Source organism: Natrix helvetica, assembly GCF_964273705.1.
Source record: "Natrix helvetica genome assembly, chromosome: 2".
Classification (NCBI taxonomy): Eukaryota; Metazoa; Chordata; class Lepidosauria; order Squamata; family Natricidae; genus Natrix; species Natrix helvetica.
This window is the reverse complement of record NC_138552.1, coordinates 293,823,228-293,841,891: the sequence shown is the minus strand read 5'-3', so window position 1 is coordinate 293,841,891 and position 18,664 is coordinate 293,823,228. Positions and strand designations below refer to the sequence as shown.

Below are 18,664 nucleotides of genomic sequence, written 5' to 3'. Positions count from 1 at the left end.
CCAGCTGTTCTTCTGCTTCACTGATCTCCGACTCTGAAGGCAGCTGATAACTGTCAGACGGCCCTGGCCCCCTCTCTGCCTCCGACACAGAGCCCTCCTCCGAGCCTTCCCCAGACTCCAGGACTGGCCCAGGTTCCTCCCCAACTCTCCTCACTGTCCGATTCTACTGCCAGATCCACTGGCCACTGGCGGGCCACAACAAAGTCCACAGGTTTTAAAGTTGCTAATGTTGGATGCTCCTACTGTAATAGAAAACACTCTGGATTCCGGTTTTGAGTGGTTGGATAATTCCGGTTTTGAGTGGTTGGATAATTTGGGGCAGGGTCTTTTCCTGCGTTTAATGTTTACGGTGATTTTAGTTCTTGGTTTGTGTGCGTGCGTGTGTGTGTGTGTGTAAATGAAAGTTTGCTGTACTTCTGGCGTCCCTAGTGCTTTAGATGCCCTTCCTGACAATCTGTACAAAAACCTCAAAGGGCTGTGTAACTAATTACTCATTGTAGACTCCCAATAGCGTTTCTTTTTGTGTTTCTCCGGATTTACCTCAAATTGACAAAAAACACTGCAAAATTCTAAAAAGAGCAGCTCAAAATTTCTCATCCGTTCAAAATACGGCAGTATTTACGACCGCAACGGAGCCCAACATTCTGGTTTGCTAAACGAGAGACAGTTAAGTGAGATTTGGCCCATTTTGCAACCTTCCTTGCCACTCCTGTTAAGTGAATCACTGCCGGAGGTAAGTTAGTAACTCGGTTGTTAAGTGAATCCAGCTCCCGCACGGACTTTGCTTGTGAGAAGGTTGCAAAAGGGGATCGCAGGACCCCGGGACACTGCGACCGTCATAACTATGAGTCAGTTGCCAAACATCTGAATTTCGGTCATGTGACCACAGGGAGGTTATAACGGTCGTAAGTGTGAAAAATTGGTCAAAAGTCACTTTTTTCAGTGTTGTAACTTAGAACAGTCACCAAACAAGCTGTTGTTCAGTTACTACCTGTATTAGACCCAGTTAGGAGCATCTAGTCATGGGTCAAAGAAATCAAGATGGCAACTCCAACAGCATCATTAAAGCACATCTCTTTAAGGATTAGCATCTTCATTTGGTTCATCCACTCCAAAGGGAATCCCTTTTGTTTCATCTTAACAGCTCTAAGTTGTATGGACTTCAATTCCCACAATTCCCAAGCCAGCGTGGCTGATTGGGGAATTCTGGGAGTTGAACTCCATACATTTAAAGCATACTACCTAGGGAACTTGGGGAGTTAGAATAGAATAGCAGAGTTGGAAGGGACGTTAGAGGTCTTCTAGTCCAACCCCATGCTTAGGAAGGAAACCCTACACTACTTCAGACAAATGGCTATCCAACATCTTCTTAAAAACCTCCAGTATTGGAGGATTCACAACTTCTGGAGGCAAGTCGTTCCACTGATTAATTGTTCTCACTGTCAGGAAATTTCTCCTTAGTTCTAGAATTCTAGGAATTCAGAATTAGGACTGGGGAATTCTGAGAGTGGAACTCCATCCATCTTAAAGCATGAAGACTGGGGAATTCTGGGAATTGAAGTCCAGCTATGTTAAAGCATATTACCTGGGGCATTCTGGGAGTGGAAGCCCACCCATCTTAAAGCATGCTGGCTGGGGAATTCTGGGAGTGGAAGCCCACCCATCTTAAAGCAGGCTGGCTGGGGAATTCTGGGAGTGGAAGCCCACCCATCTTAAAGCAGGCTGGCTGGGGAATTCTGGGAGTGGAAGTCCATCCATCTTAAAGCATGCAGACTGGGGAATTCTGGGAATTGAAGTCCAGTTATGTTAAAGCATATTGGCTGGGGAATCTGGGAGTGGAACTCCATCCATCTTAAAGCATGCAAACTGGGGAATTCTGGGAATTGAAGTCCAGTTATGTTAAAGCATATTGGCTGGGGAATCTGGGAGTGGAAGTCCATCCATCTTAAAGCATGCAGACTGGGGAATTCTGGGAATTGAAGTCCAGCTGTGTTAAAGCATATTGGCTGGGGAATTCTGGGAGTTGGAAGTCCAGCCATCTTAAAGCATGCAGACTGGGGAATTCTGGGAATTGAAGTCCACCTATGTTAAAGCATGCAGGCTGGGGAATTCTGGGAGTGGAAGTCCATCCGTCTTAAAGCATGCAGACTGGGGAATTCTGGGAATTGAAGTCCAGTTATGTTAAAGCATATTGGCTGGGGAATCTGGGAGTGGAACTCCATCCATCTTAAAGCATGCAAACTGGGGAATTCTGGGAATTGAAGTCCAGTTATGTTAAAGCATATTGGCTGGGGAATCTGGGAGTGGAAGTCCATCCATCTTAAAGCATGCAGACTGGGGAATTCTGGGAATTGAAGTCCAGCTGTGTTAAAGCATATTGGCTGGGGAATTCTGGGAGTTGGAAGTCCAGCCATCTTAAAGCATGCAGACTGGGGAATTCTGGGAATTGAAGTCCACCTATGTTAAAGCATGCAGGCTGGGGAATTCTGGGAGTGGAAGTCCATCCGTCTTAAAGCATGCAGACTGGGGAATTCTGGGAATTGAAGTCCAGCTATGTTAAAGCATATTGGCTGGGGAATTCTGGGAGTTGGAAGTCCAGCCATCTGAAAGCTGGCGAAGTTGAGAAACACAAGTTTGGAGAAACACAATCTCTGAATCCTACTTCAGCGCTTGAGAGCAAAAGGCAAATTCTTGTTTTTCTCCTTCTAAATTTTTACCCACGTGGAATTGACATTTTAAAACTTTGCACGGGAACAAGGGAAGCTCCATTTTTTCCCCCCGTTTGGAAGCGGGAAGCGATCCATCTCGATCCGGCAGGGCAATACCTTCTTCTTCTTCTTCACGTCCCTCGTTTGCACGTTGTGTAAATCCCCCTCTCCTCCAGCTGGTTTTTACTCCCCCCCCCCCCCCCGGTGATCTGTGGTGGATGCTTTCATTTTGTATGACATTCTTTTGTTTCCCTACCCGAAAACTCTGTATAAATTGACCTATACATAAGATATATCCTTATACAGCATATAAATATATAAATAACAGGCCTATTTAAGCAAAATACTTATCATTGCATGCCGGTGGGTGGTTGTCATGCAACAGACTTGTTAAATGTTTGATACCAAATGTTTTGCTACATACAATGTGGTCACTGCTGAAGACAATTCTGACTACAACTTCGGACATAAATTTTGTATTCCATTATCGTTTTATAAGTGTCTTTATTTATTGTTTGTTTGTCAAGTTGGTTTCATCCTATGAACCTGAAATCTCTTCTTTTTTAAAAACAAAAAAACAAAAAAAAACATTTTGCAGGTTGTGGCAAAATATACAATACAATAGCAGAGTTGGAAGGGACCTTGGAGGTCTTCTAGTCCAACCCCCTGCCTAGGCAGGAAACCCTATACCGTTTCAGACAAATGGCTATCCAACATCTTCTTAAAGACTTCCAGTGTTGGGGCATTCACACCTTCTGGAGGCAACTTCTGTTCCACTCATTCATTGTTCTCACTGTCAGATAGATAGATAGATGGATAGATAATAGCTACAATACAATAGCAGAGTTGGAAGGGACCTTGGAGGTCTTCTAGTCCAACCCCCTGCCTAGGCTGGAAACCCTATACCGTTTCAGACAAATGGCTATCCAATATCTTCTTAAATTCTCAGGTGCTAATGTATAACTAGTCCTTGACTTACCACCACAATGTCTGTTGCTAAGGGAGACAGTCGTTAAGCGAGTCACACCTGACTTCGCAATCTTTTTTAGCAACAATTGTTAGGAGGTAGTCCAGGACTGGTAGTTTTACAACCACAACGTTTTGCAACCTTACAACCACAACGGAGCCCAAAGTTTCTGTTGCTAAACGAGACAGCGGTTAAGTCTTGCGTTTCGTCCCCTTTTGCCACCTTTCTTGCTGCCGTCCGCAAATGGATCGCTGCCGTTAAGTTAGTAACACGGTTGTTAAGTGAATCTTGTTTCCTCCCCCCCCCCGACTTGGCAAAAGGTCACAAAACGGGATTGCATGCTGCACACCCCGGGACACTGCGACCGTCATATCTATGAGTCAATTGCCAAGGGTCTGAATTTGATCACGTGAATTGCTGCAGTTGTTAAGTGAATCCTACAGACATTAAGTGAATCTGGCTTCACTCATTGGATTGTACTTGTTAGAAGCCGGCTGAGAAGCTTGCAAATTGCAATTTCATGATTTCGGGACATTGCAACCTTCTTAAGTACCTGCCAGTTTCCAAGGGGGCCAAATTTTGATCACATGGCCACGCCGATGCTGGCACAGTCGTAAGTGCGAGGACTAGTCATGTCACTCTTTTTTGTGCTGTAAATTCGAACGGTCGTTAAAGGGACGGTTGTGTAGGAAGCCACTCCCCCTCTTAGAAAAACGAAATATTTTGAGGAATATTTTTTTTTTAAAGGCAGAATATATTTCCCTAAATAAGAAATGGAGAAACGTGGTTTTATTTAAAGACAGAAAGCAGACTCAGGCTAGCCCCTCCCTTCTCCCCCAGGAGATATATGGTACCCATTTTGTAGCCTAGCTACAAAAAAAAAAAGACCTTCAGCTCCAAGATCGATCTATAGCTATCTATCTATCTATCTATCTATCTATCTATCTATCTATCTATCTATCTATCTATCTATCTATCTATCTATCATCTATCTATCTATCTATAAATGGCTCTGTGTGTGCATATGTTCCAGCATAACTCTGGAACGCCTCAAGCAATTTCAACCACATTTACACAGATTATTTACTCTCTGGAAAAAAAAATACTCTGGGGGTAAGGTACCCCTGCGTGTGTTCCAGGATAACTTTGAAACGCCTGAGCTGCTGAAATAACAGGGACTGAATTATATCTATAGTGTCAAGTCACAGTATTTTTTGACCGTGATAAGTGTGCATTTTGGATTCAACTTCTGTTAAGATACAGCCTGTTGTGCCTTAAAATGGCTGCTTCTACTGTACAGCACAGTGGAGTTGCCATGGTAACAGCTTAGCAGTTCTCCACAAGCGGGCTCCCTCTAATACAGGACTGGCATAAATACATACCCGGGTAACGCTGGGTTATCAGTTAGTGATGGGATAAAGAAGGACAGGATATGATCCAACAGGATGCAATAGGATTAACCCACTAATATTTGGTGGAAGACACAGAGCTCACTACATTTGCACAATATCCTAAGGGTATTTTCAGTCATTGCATAACCCTCAGAAACTTCAACCAAACTTAGCTCAAACACCTAGGATTTGTACTTTGCCTATAGAGTCAGCAATGATCCCTACATGGCCCCATGGGAGTCTGACAACATCCAATAGAATACATGTTCTTGCACAGGAACAGGAAGCTCAAGTGCACGGCCCAAGAGAAGGTATAAACTCCTCTCAACTCATTGGAACTGAACCAGGCAGAGGTGGATTCCTACTGGTTCAGACGAGTAGGTAGTAACTTGGCAAGACAGGCGCCCGAACCGGTTCTATCCTTGGCGCCATCTTGATTTTCTGTTCTGCGCATGTAATGCATTAATGCATGTAATTCCCCCCCCTTTTCTATCGTGCACATGCACAAACCTTTTTAGGTGCAAATGTGCAAGTGTGTGGAGCAAACTTTATTGCGCACTGGCCCGGCAGTATGTATGTGCAAATACTGTACCTTCTTCGTGTCTCCCACAGCCCACGCATGCGCTCGGCCTTCTGTGCATAGGCTTTGATTGCGTGCATGGCTTGAAAATATGCCTAAATAGGACAGTAGAGCCGGGGTGTGGATGGGGGGCAACTCGCCCACAATTTCCTCTTGTGGGTTTGGGTGAACCGGTCCAAACTGGCCAAATACTACTTCTTCCCCTCGCCCTCTTGCAGATATTGGCACGCAACCTCACAGTTGCCCCACGCTTAGCTTAATCCCCTTTGCATTCCATGAATGATTCTTGGGTAACCGAACCAAAGGTCTAAACAGCTTCTGTATTTTTCAGAGTATAAGACGCACCAAGGTTTTGAAGAGGAAAATTTAAAAAAAAAGTTTTTGCACTCCGCAAATCTCCCAAAAAGGGCCCTTTTTTGTGAAAATGCCCCCCATTTCCCCCTCAAAAAGGGCATGAATAGCCTTTAGGACAGGGGTGTCCAAACTTGGCAACTTTAAAACTTGTGGACTTCAACTCCCAGAATTCCCCAGCCAGCAGAGCCATATTGATTTTCTGTTCTGTGCATGCGCAGAGCTGGCTGGGGAATTCTGGGAGTTGAAGTCCACAAGTCTTAAAGTTGCCAAGTTTGGACACTCCTGCTTTAGGATGCTTGTTGAGTGCTCCTGGTTGGGGAGGGGGGAAGAAACGAGCAAAAAAGGGCCTGGATAGCCTTTAGGAGGCTTACAGAGTGCTCCTGGGGGCTGGGAGGGGAAAAATTGAGCAAAATTCTGCCCTCCCCAGCCCCCAGGAGCTCTCTGAAAGTCTCCTAAAGGCTATACACAGCCATTTTGGTGAAGGGGGAGACAGGGTTTCGGGAGGCCAAAAATGCTGTATTCGGTGTATAAGACGCATCCAGATTTTCAGCCTCTTTTTTGAGGGAAAAAGGTGTGTCTTATACTCTGAAAAATACGGTAATTTGGAACAGTGAAAAAACTAATTATCCACAACCACCAAAATGGCAGAATGAAAAGACTTCAGCACTTTTCCCCGGTTTGCTGTAACCTGGTTTTCATCCCCCCCCCCCCCCCCAGGTCCTTGGTGCCTTCTGAGCTTGGCTGTTTTCTTCCAGACGTTTCATGGCCCAACTAGGTAACAATATCAGTGCTAGAATAGTGTGTGGTTTGCAGGGAGGAGGAGGGGGAAGAGGAAGAAGGCTGCAAGGTCCTTGGGACGCTATGAAACTGGTTGTCCAGTTGCCTCCTGAAAAAGCATACTGGGGACAACCAGGATCTAAATGATTGAGAATCTATACAGAAAATATCTATATAACCGTGTGTGTGTGTGTGTATGTTTCAGAATAACTTTGGAACGCCTTGAGCAATTTCAACCAAACTCGGTATACAGATGACTTACTCTCTGGAGACAAATACTGTGGGGGTAGGACACTCCTAACACCCCTTGGGGTGTGTGCAATGTTAAGTTACAGCCTGTTGTGCCTTTAAATGGCTTCTACTGTATGGCCATAAAATGATTTCTACTGTACAGAGCCATGGTAATGGCTTCACAGTACTCCACAAGAGGGCTCCCTCTGGTAAGGTGGGGGGAGTGGGGGGACTCCAATAATACAATAATACATTAGAACATTAGAAATTATGTTTGGTCGGGACATTTTCCCCCTATAAACAAATACCTGGACAATGCCAGGTTATCAGATAGTATAAAATAAACGAAGTAATGACAATAATAAAAAATAAATAATAATAAAATAAAATATAAAATAAAATAAATAATAATAAAATAAAATATAAGATAAAATAAATAATAATAAAATAAAATATAAGATAAAATAAATAATAATAAAATAAAATGTAAAAAAATATAGTAAAATATAAAATATAAAATAAAATAATAAATAAAAAATAAAATAAAATAAATAAAAAGAAAAGAAGAAAAGAAAAGAAGAAAAGAAGAAAAGAAGAAAAGAAGAAAAGAAGAAAAGAAAATATAAAAAGAAAAGAATAAAAGAATAAAAGAATAAAAGAATAAAAGAATAGAAGAATAGAAGAATAGAAGAATAAAAGAATAAAAGAATAAAAGAATAAAAGAATAAAAGAATAAAAGAAAAGAAAAGGAAAGAAGAAAAGAAGAAAAGAGTAAAAGAAAAGAAAAAAGAAAAGAATAAAAGAAAAGAAGAACAGAAAAGAAGAAAAAGAGTGAATGAGTAAAAGAATAGAATAAGATAATAAGATAATAAAAGAAAAGAAAAAAGAAAAGAGATGAGGTTTTGACTTTCTTGCCTGCAGCATCTTCACAATTTCTCCCCTTCCCACAGAAGCCCCTAATCCCGATTTAAATCTCCCCAAGGGGGGGATTCATCCTTTGCCTGCCCCTTAATCCCGCTAGCACCACACCAGCTTTTAAACCTGTTGAAAAAAAACACAAAGGATTTGTGGCATAAGATAAGAACCATATTTTTTCGGACCCCTTTTTAATTTAACTCCTAGGCGGGCAATCCAATATTCACAGGATTTTCGCTTGGACTTCAAGTAACTCCTCTAATCCTGGTTGGTTGGTTTTTTTTTTAAATCTTTAAATTTAAATTCTCTAAGGAGACGCCCCGAGTCCCTTTTGGGGAGAGGGGGCGGTTTAGAAATGCGAAGAATAAAATAAATAAATAAATAAATAAATAAATAAATAAATAAATAAACAAACAAACTCTCACAGCAGCTTTGCACACAAAACAACAACAGCTTCAGTTTGACATTCCTGAACTCCGGTTTACGTGATTTGCGAGCTCATAAAAGTTTTGGATGGAAGGAAGGGTTGAGCACCTTGGTTGATGGACAGAATGGCTGAAAATCTGCGGCAGCAGAAAAAAAGAATTCCCCGTCAGCTGCATTCATTAGCCTGGCATTGAAATAACAGATCGTCCTTGACTTACGACCCAAAAAATTGAGCCCAAAATTTCTGTTGCTAAGTGAAACATTGGTGAAGTGAGTTTTGCCTGGTGTTACGACCTTCCTTGACACCGTTGTTAAGTGAACCGCTGCAGTTGCAGTGAGGAACCCAGGTTGTTAAGTGGAACTGGTTTCCCAGTGGACTTTCTGGCTACCGTTGTTAAGTGAATCTCTGCAGTTGTTAAGTTAGTCACACGGTTGTTAAGTGAATCTGGCTCCCCCCTTGGCTTTCCTTGTCAGAAGGTCGCAAAAGGGGATCGCGTGACACCTCCTCCCCCCCGGACATTGCAACGGTCATAAATACAAGTCAGTTGCCAAGCGTCTGAATTTTGGTCATGTGACCACGAGGATGCTGCAATGGTCGTTAAGTGTGAACAATGGTCATAAGTCACCTTTTTCAGTGTCGTAACCTTGAACGGTCACTAAATGAACTGTTGAAAGTCGAGGACGGCCTGTACAGTTTGTTTAGCGACCATTCGAAGTTACAGCAGTGCTGAAAGTAGCGACTTACAACCGTTGTTCACACTTACGACCGTTGTAGCATCTCTGGGGTCACGTGATCAAAATTCAGAGGCGTGGCAACTGACTCATATTTATGACGGTTGCAGCATCCCAGGGTCACGTGATCCCCTTTCGCGACCTCCTGACAAGCCAAGTCAACGGGGATTCACTTAAAGGCTGGGGCAAGAAAGGTCGTAAAATGGGGGAAAATTAAAATGAAAAACTGTCTTGCTGAACCACAAAAATGTTAGGCTCAAATGTGGCCGTAAAACGAGGACTACCTGTATTGGAAAAACTGAGAAAAGTGCCCCATCAGCACTCATTCAGCCTGGTGTTGAAATCTCGGCAGTGCTCGGCTTACGATTCGTTTAATGACCGTTTGAAGTTACGACGACAGTGGCAAGTGACATATAACCTGGTGTCACCTTTACGACCGCTGCAGCATCTCTTTGGCTAGGTGATCAAAATACTGACCCTTGCCAACTGTCTCGTATTTATGACGGTTTACCCTCCCCGGAGTCGTGCGATCCTTATTTGTATAACTTTCCAGATGGCTTCCGGCAAGCAGTCGGAAAGTGAAGCCGGATTCACTTAACGATGGCGCGATTCACTTAACAAAACAAAGTTTGTAAAAGGTTGCTTAACAACAGCCTTGCTTAACCACGGAAACGTTGGGCTTGGATTGTGGTCGTAAGTCCAGGACTACCTGCAATTAGTTTTAAGGTGGATGGAAAAAGAAGTTTTCCTGCTCGTCAACAACTTCAGCCTTTGAGTATTAAGTCTGGTGTGTGTGTGTGTGTGTTTGTGTGCGTTTGTGCGTTGCATGTATGTTTGCGTCAGTCATGCTCCATAAAGCCAACTTAATCAGTGCAAATGAGTTAACCAGAGCTGAGATGCAAATTAAATGTTTTAAATTTAACGGACATTAATTGTGGCTAATTACAGGGAATATGATTACTCTCTTGGCGTTAATACCAGATTTCCCTGGTATTACCCTGGCTGCATTCAATCAATCAGAATAGGGCTGGGCGGGACCTTGGAGGTCTTCTAGTCCAGCCCCCTGCTCAAGCAGGAGACCCTAGACCATTTCAATCAATCAATCAATCAGTCAGTCAATCAATCAAAATAGGGCTGGAAGAGACCTTGGAGGTCTTCTAGTCCAGCCCCCCTGCTCATGCAGGAGGCCCTAGACCATTTCAATCAATCAGTCAATCAATCAATCAGAGTAGAGCTGGAAGGGACCTTGGAGGTCTTCTAGTCCAGCCCCCTGCTCAAGCAGGAGACCCTAGACCATTTCAATCAATCAATCAATCAGTCAGTCAATCAATCAAAATAGGGCTGAAAGAGATCTTGGAGGTCTTCTAGTCCAGCTCCCCTGCTCGTGCAGGAGGCCCTAGACCATTTCAATCAATCAGTCAATCAATCAATCAGAATAGGGCTAGAAGGGACCTTGGAGTCTTCTAGTCCAGCCCCCTGCTCAAGCAGGAGACCCTAGACCAGGGGTGTCCAAACTTGGGAACTTTAAGACTTGTGGACTTCAACTCCCAGAATTCCCCAGCCAGCATGGGAGTTGAAGTCCACAAGTCTTAAAAGTTCCCAAGTTTGGACACCCCTGCCCTAGACCATTTCAATCAATCAGTCAATCAATCAATCAGAATAGGGCTAGAAGGGAGCTTGGAGGTCTTCTAGTCCAGCCCCCCTGCTCAAGCAGGAGACACTACTTTACAGCCTTGAGTTATTTGTAAAAATAATGAAGGCAGAATATAAATCATAATATAAAAGAATATAAATAAATAAGTTTCTGTGTCAAACGCCCAGCACGGCCACAGACCCCCCTCCCCCCAAGCCCTCCGAGGTCAAACACAACCCTGATGCCACCCTCCATGAACTTGAGTTTGAGACCTCTGCCCTAAACCATTCCTGACAAATGGCCGTCCAGTCTCTCCTTAAAAACCTCCAGTGGTGAAGCATCCACAACTTCTGGTGGCAAGTAGTTCCCCTGGTGAATTGTTCTCATTGTCTTAGTTCCAGGTTGCTTCCCTTCCCTTCTATTCTTCATTCTTCTATTTCAGGGTTTTTTTTTTTAACCTTTTCGGCGCCAAGTGCCGAAAGCATGCACACGCCCGCACATCCATAATGCAATGCATGCACAATCCCCGTGTCCCATGCCCCCATGCATGCATGCAAAAAAACCCATGCCACTCCCCCCACGCATGCGCACCAGAGACCCGAAAACACACTGGCCTGCAGGGGAAGCGCACACGCATGAGCGGGGGAACTGAGCTGCTGTGACGGCTGGCGTGCCTGTAGAGCTGGCTATGTGTGTTTCTATTCTATTCTATTCTAATTCTATTCCATTCTCTATTCTATTCTATTCTGTTCTATTCTAATTCTATTCTGTTCTATTCTAATTCTATTCCATTCTCTATTCTACTCTATTCCATTCCATATGTTCTATTCTATTCCTATTCTATTCCTATTCTATTCCTATTCTATATTTTTATTATCATATTTTCTATCTTTTATTCTATATTCATTCTATGCTATTCTATTCTATTCTATTTCACTCCATTCCATATTTTCTATTCTATTCTAATTCTATTCCATTCTCTATTCTATTCTATTCCATATTTTCTATTCTATTCTACTCCATTCCATATTTTCTATTCTATTCTATTCCATCATATTCTATTTCTATTCTATTCTATATTGTTATTGTTATCATATTTTCTATCTTCTATTCTTTCTTCATTCTATGCTACTATTCTATTCTATTCCATTCCATTCCATATTTTCTATTCTATTCCATTCTCTATTCTATTCCATTCCATTTTTTCTATTCTGTTCTGTTCTAATTCTAGTCCATTCTCTATTCTAGTCCATTCCATATTTTCTGTTCTATTCTATTCTATCATATTCTATTCCTATTCTATATTATTGTTATATTTTCTGTCTTCTATTCTATATTCATTCTATGCTACTATTCTATTCTATTCCATATTTTCTATACTATTCTATTTCTATTCCATTCTCTATTATACTCCATATTTTCTATTCTATTCTATTCCATTCCATATTTTCTATTCTATTCTATTTCATTCCATCATATTCCATTCCATTCCACTCCATTCTCAACAGATTCTTTTCCCTTCCCTTCTATTCCTTGATCAGTTTCCATCGATTGTTTCTTGTCCTGCCTTCTGGTCCTTTGGAAAACAAGTTGACCCCCCCCCCCCGTCTTCTTCGTGGCAGCCCCTCAAATCCTCGCACCATCATGCCCCCCCCCCCCAGTCCTTCTTTTCTCTAAACTGGCCAAACCCAAATCCTGCCACCATTCATCGTATATTTTCGCCTCCAGTCCCCTAATCCTCCTGGTTGCTCTTCTCTGCACTTTATATCCCAAAGTCTCAACATCTTTTTTTATACCGTGGCAACCAAAACTAGGTGCAGGATTCCAGGTGTGAAAAAACACCGTAAGTCGCTTTTTTCACTGCCCCTGTAGCTTCGGTCGCTAAAGGAACCGTTGTAAGTCCAGGACTACCTAACTTTGAACCGAAGGAGTGTGAAGGAAGCTAGAGGATTCCTCTAACACAGGGGTGTCCAAACTTGGGAACTTTAAGACTTGTGGACTTCAACTCCCAGAATTCCCCAGCCAGCATGGCTGGCTGGGGAATTCTGGGAGTTGAAGTCCACAAGTCTTAAAGTTCCCAAGTTTGGACAACCCTGCTCTAACATGTACAATTCTCGCATAACCTGAATTTCCAAAACTCGGTTTAGCCTTTTTGTCCTAACTGAATGTCATTCCTCCTATTTTTCTATGCACCCAAACTAGAGATTCCGACGCCTCGGCATGAAGTCCCTGAAGTGCCCCATCCTCTTGCCCTCCTGTGGCTTGCTTGAAATCTGCTCAAGCTGGCATCAATATGTCATTTTCACACATTCCTGGAGAAAATATAGCAGTGTTCACTCACTTCTCTTTCTGCCATATAGTTTCTGTGGGTTTTTTTCCCAAAAAAATCCCAGGGTGTTTTTTTTTTTTAAAGGAAAAAGTTTGGGGTTTTTTTTGTTCATTTGGATTTCTGCCTGCAGCACCTGTTGTCCTTGACTCACTCATTTAGTGACCATACCGTAGAGTAGAGCGGTGGCCTAGAGGGGGAGCTCTCGCCTCACAATCCAGAGGCTGTGAGTTCGATCCTAGGTAGAGGCAGATATTTCTCTCTCTGGGAACAATGAGAATATGTATCTGCTGAACAAAACTCCGTACTGGGGACAGGAAGGGCATCTGGCCAGTAAACAATCAGCTCCATTCAGTTGCCCAGACCCCACCCCACAAGGGATTATGGGGTCATTGAAAGATGATGAAATAAGCCTAAATGCTGAGTGGTGCAGTGGCCAAGAGGTGGAGCTCTCGCCTCACAATCAGGAGACTGAAAGTTTGATCCTAGGTAGAGGAAAATATTTCTCTCTGGAGACAGTGGGAATATATCTACCAAACAAAACTCCGCCCTGGTGACAGGAAGGGCATCGGGCCACTCTGCTAGCTCCATTCAGTTGCCCCAACTCCACTCACCAAGGGATTATGGAGTCATTAAACGATGATGGTTTAGTGACCATTCCATTAACACGGCACTGAAAAAGTTACTTATGCCCAGTCCTCACACTTACAACCATCATAGCGTTCCCAAAGGAGCACATGATCAAAATGTATGACGTTTATGACCGTTGCAGTGTCCCGGGGTCACGTGATCCTCTTTTGCGACCTTCCTAGGGGGCTTCTAACAAGCACGGGAAAAACTGGATTCGCTTAATGATGACCTGCTTCGCTTAACAACTAGCAGTGATTTGCTTAAGAACCGTGGCAAAATAAGGTTGAAAAATTGGGTGTGACTCACTTAACGACTTCTTTGCTTAGCAATGGAAACTCTGGTCCCAATTGCGGTCCTAAGTCAAGGACTTCCTGTATCTTCCCTGCCTTTGACATTAGCCTGAGGGACAGTTCAGCTTTTAAGAGCAAATCGGGGAACAGACAAATTTAATTCCCTGATTAAATGAAGACACAAAATTGCATTGAGTTACAATTACCATTAGGATTAGAGCTTCTATTGCTCAGCGATGCAGTCACTAAGCGAGTCGCACCCCATTTTATCTTTGCCACAATCATTAAGTGAATCAGGCAATCAGGAAGCAAATCAAACTTCCGTCATTGACTTTGCTTGGTACCTGGGAAGACGTAAATGATGATCACATGACCCTAGGACACCTCAACTGTCGTAAATATATGTTAAGCACCTGTCTTAAAGCAGGCTGGATGGAATTCTGGGAGTGGAAGTCCTCCCCTCTTAAAGCAGCTGGCTGGGGAATTCTGGGAGTGGAAGTCCACCCCTCTTAAAGCATTCTGGCTGGGGAATTCTGGGAACTGAAGTTTGCCCATCTTAAGGCATGCTGGCTGGAGAATTCTGGAACTTGAAGTCCACATATCTTAAACACTTTCAGCTGGGGAATTCTGGGAGTGGAAATCCAACTCTTAAAGCATGCTGACTTAGGAATCCTGGGAACTGAAGTTTGCCCACCTTAAAGCAGGCTGGCTGGGGAATTCTGGGAGTGGAAGTCCACCCCTCTTAAAGCCTGCTAGCTGGGGAATTCTAGGAATTGTTACACACATATCTTAAATACTTTCAGCTGGGGAATTCTGGGAGTTGAAATCCACCCATCTTAAAGCCTGCTGGCTGGGGAATTCTGGGAGAGGAAGTCCTCCCCTCTTACAGCAGGCTGACTTAGGAATTCTGGGAACTGACATTTGCCCATCTTAAAGCATGCTAACTGGGGGTTTTGGGGGACTTGAAATCTGACTAACTTCAAAACATGCTAGGAGTTGATGTCCACCTACATTAAAATCACCAAGTCTGAAAAAGACGGATTTATTGCAAACTCCAGTTCTTCTAGCCACCGAGTGCCTTTGCAGCAAATCCTGCCCCCTTCCCCTTTTCAAAAGTTTGTTTTCCAACAAACACACCGGGAGGGGAAAAATAAAATAAAAATAAAGAAACGGGAGTCACGCAATTAGCCAGCCGAGTGTCCGTTTTATCTCATGGGTCTTAAGAAAGTCCTTCAACATTTTCGATGGAGCCTTCGGACTCGCTGAAACTTTCTTCGGCTCCTCCCTTCATCTCAATGTTCCCGTGGTGGGCATAGCTCAGCTCCCCCCTTCAAGGACAGAGAAGCCCGAGTCAAATGCGGCTTTTACAAGCGCTCGAAGGACGACGCAAACACCGGCATGCATAATTTATCAAAGGGGTTGGAACAGAACAAATCGCTCGTCCTTGGCTCCAAGGAGGAACTAGAAGATCACACAGATTAACAGATTAACAGAGTTGGAAGGGACCTTGTAGGTCATCTAGTCCAACCCCCCACCCCCACCCCAAGCAGGACATCCTACACCCGGGAATGCTGAACCCATGGCAAGCCGTATCTGAGGGCACGCGAGGTGTTGCCTTAGGTCAGCTGCAGCTGATTTTCGGCCGGGAGGGCGTGGAGAGGCTGTTTTTCCCCTCCCCAGGCTCCAGGGAGGGGGGGTGTCAAGCATGCATGCGAAGGTGGGCCCAACATGCGGGGGCATTTAATTATGGGTGTAATGAATAGAACAGAATAGAATAAGAAATCGGAATAGAATAAGAAATCGGAATGGAATGGAAGAGAACAAAACAGAACTAGAATAGAATTAAAATAGAATAAGAAATTGGAATAGAATGGAATAGAATAGAATAAGAATAGAATAGAATAGAATAAGAAATTGGAATAGAATAGCGTAAGAAATCAGAATGGAATGGAATGGAATAGAATAGAATATGGAATGGAAAGGAATAGAAGAGAACAGAACTAGAACAGAATTAAAATACAATAAGAAATTGGAATAGAATGGAATAGAATAGAATAAGAAAATAGAATAGAATAAGAAATCGGAATAGAATAGAATAAGAAATCAGAATGGAATGGAATAGAATAGGGAATGGAAAGGAATAGAAGAGAACTAGAACAGAATTAAAATAGAATAAGAAATTGGAATAGAATGGAATAGAATAGAATAAGAAAAGAATAGAATAGAATAAGAAATCGGAATAGAATAGAATAAGAAATCGGAATGGAATGGAATAGAGTAGAATATGGAATGGAAAGGAATAGAAGAGAAGAGAACTAGAATAGAATTAGAATAAGAAATTGGAATAGAATGGAATAGAATAAGAAAATAGAATAGAATAAGAAATCGGAATAGAATAGAATAAGAAATCAGAATGGAATGGAATGGAATAGAATAGAATATGGAATGGAAAGGAATAGAAGAGAACTAGAATAGAATTAAAATAGAATAAGAAATTGGAATAGAATGGATTAGAATAGAATAAGAAAAGAATAGAATAGAATAAGAAATCGGAATAGAATAGAATAAGAAATCAGAATGGAATGGAAAGGAATAGAAGAGAAGAGAACTAGAATAGAATTAAAATAGAATAAGAAATTGGAATAGAATGGAATAGAATTAGAATAGAACAGAAATAGAATAGAATTAGAATAGAATAGAAGAATGAAGAAAAGAATAGAATGGAATAGAATGATATAGAATAGAATAATATAGAATAGAATAAGAAATCGGAATAGAATAGAATAGAATTAGAATTGAATAGAATCATAGCTGGAAAGGACCTTGGAGGTCTTCTAGTCCAGCCTTCTGCTCAGGTAGAAAAGATTAGACATTCTCAATTCCTGCAGCTGTTCTTTGTAGGTTTTAGCCTCTGGTCCCCTAATTAATCTTTGTTGTTTTTTGTGTCCCCCCCCCCCTGCTCCCCAGACAGTACAAGTTGATGTAATGGAGGAAGCTTGGTACAAAATGCTTTTATTGATTGCTCCTGAGGGCATCATAAAATATTTTTTTCAATCCCAACCAGCTTTTATTGACCATGTCAGCGTTGAGATGGCCAGTTTTAAGCCTGTAAACAGCAATTTGCGTCCTCATGCAATATTAATAGCTCCTATCAATTATTGGGTTGTTGTGAGGCTATTGTTGAAAAAGGGCCTTGGGAGTCACGGACAAAGCAACCATTATGGCAAATTATCTCAGTCCATAGAAGGGAATTTCTCCAGAGTAAAAGAAAAAGGAGAGGAGGAATAATATTTCAGACTGGTGCGATTCTGTTTGCAGGGAAGGTATGGTGAATTCTCATAGTGTAATGCAGGAAATGCCAAGTTTGGCGATTTTAAGACTTGTGGACTTCCACTCCCAGAATTCCCCAGCCAGCCTGCTGGATCACCCCTCTTAAAGCATGCTGGCTGGGGAATTCTGGGACTTGAAGCCCACCCATCTTAAAGCATGGCTGGCTGGGGAATTCTGGGAGTGGAAGCCCAACCATCTTAAAGCATTCTGGCTGGGGAATTCTGGGACTTGAAGCCCACCCATCTTAAAGCATGCTGGCTGGGGAATTCTGGGAGTGGAAGCCCATCCCTCTTAAAGCATGGCTGGCTGGGGAATTCTGGGAGTGGAAGCCCATCCCTCTTAAGTCTGCTGGCTGGGGAATTCTGGGAGTGGAAGTCCACCCATTATAAAACAAGCTGGCTGGGAACTGAAGTCCACCCCTCTTAAATCATGCTGGGTGAGGAATTCCAGTAGAAGAAGTCCACCCCTCTTCAAGAATGCCAGCTAGGGAATTCTGGGAGTTGAAGTCTACCCACCTTAAAGCTTGTTGATTGGGGAATCCTGGAAGTGGAAGTCCATCCTTCTTGTTAAAGCATTCTAACTGTAGATTCTGGGAGTGGAAATCCATCCCTCTTAAAGCATCCTGGCTGGGGAATTCGGGGACTTGAAGTCCCACCATCTTAAGGTCCCGGAACATGGCAAACCCTGATCTCGGTGTTTTCCACCCACGCAAGCATTTGAGGGGAAGACTGATGCATAACCCCAACCCTTACCTCTGGATGGCATCTGGCAGGCCCTTATTTATGTCATGGCTGTCGGCAATTGGACAAAGAAATTCCAGCACTTTGTCAAGGCTTGAGTTAGCTCTGCGAAAAGAAAAAAAAAGGAAAGGAACACCCTGAGTAAGGACAACTGACTCAGTGGCAGAGAGAGAGAGAGAGAGAGAGAGAGAGAGAGAGAGAGAACTGATTGTCGTGTCGTTGTCATTTGCACCGCCCCTCCAACTGGTTGCCTTGGATAAGCCCATCCAGTGCCATTTGCTAACCTGCCAGATTTTGCAAGGCTAATCTGAACGGGCAGTGAGCAGAGATTGTGCCTCGCAGGGAACGATTCTTCCCGCCAGGCCTGGCTGCCACCGAAAGAACGACATAGAATAACAGTGTTGAGAGGCACCCTGGAGGTCCTCTAGTCCAACCCCCTGCTCAGGCAGGAGGCCCTGCACCATTTCAAGACAAGTGGGTGTCTCGTCTCTTCTTAAAAACATCCAGCAGCGATGGGAGCATACAAAACTCCCACTGGTTGATTAAGCAATTAACAGAATAACGTGCACCCACACCAATTTAATCCTCCGCATCCACCTGCGCATGCACGCACGACAACCCCACGCATAGGCGG

At 43.0% G+C, this 18,664-nt stretch overlaps 1 protein-coding gene across 5 annotated transcripts in view; it reads right to left on the bottom strand.

The window, feature by feature from the left end:
* Nucleotides 1-14,986: 14,986 nt before the first annotated feature.
* The window catches only part of TEX14 (testis expressed 14, intercellular bridge forming factor), a 91,077-nt gene continuing 87,399 nt past the window's right edge, over nt 14,987-18,664 (bottom strand). For 2 of the 5 annotated variants that reach the window (XM_081945381.1, XM_081945379.1), the window contains 2 exons: nt 18,043-18,135; nt 14,987-15,288 (listed from right to left, as the gene is read on the bottom strand). In XM_081945381.1, coding sequence (XP_081801507.1) covers nt 15,180-15,288; nt 18,043-18,135 — 202 coding nt within the window. In that variant the 3' untranslated portion in view covers nt 14,987-15,179. The other 3 variants (XM_081945380.1, XM_081945382.1, XM_081945383.1) reach the window with 3 other exon arrangements.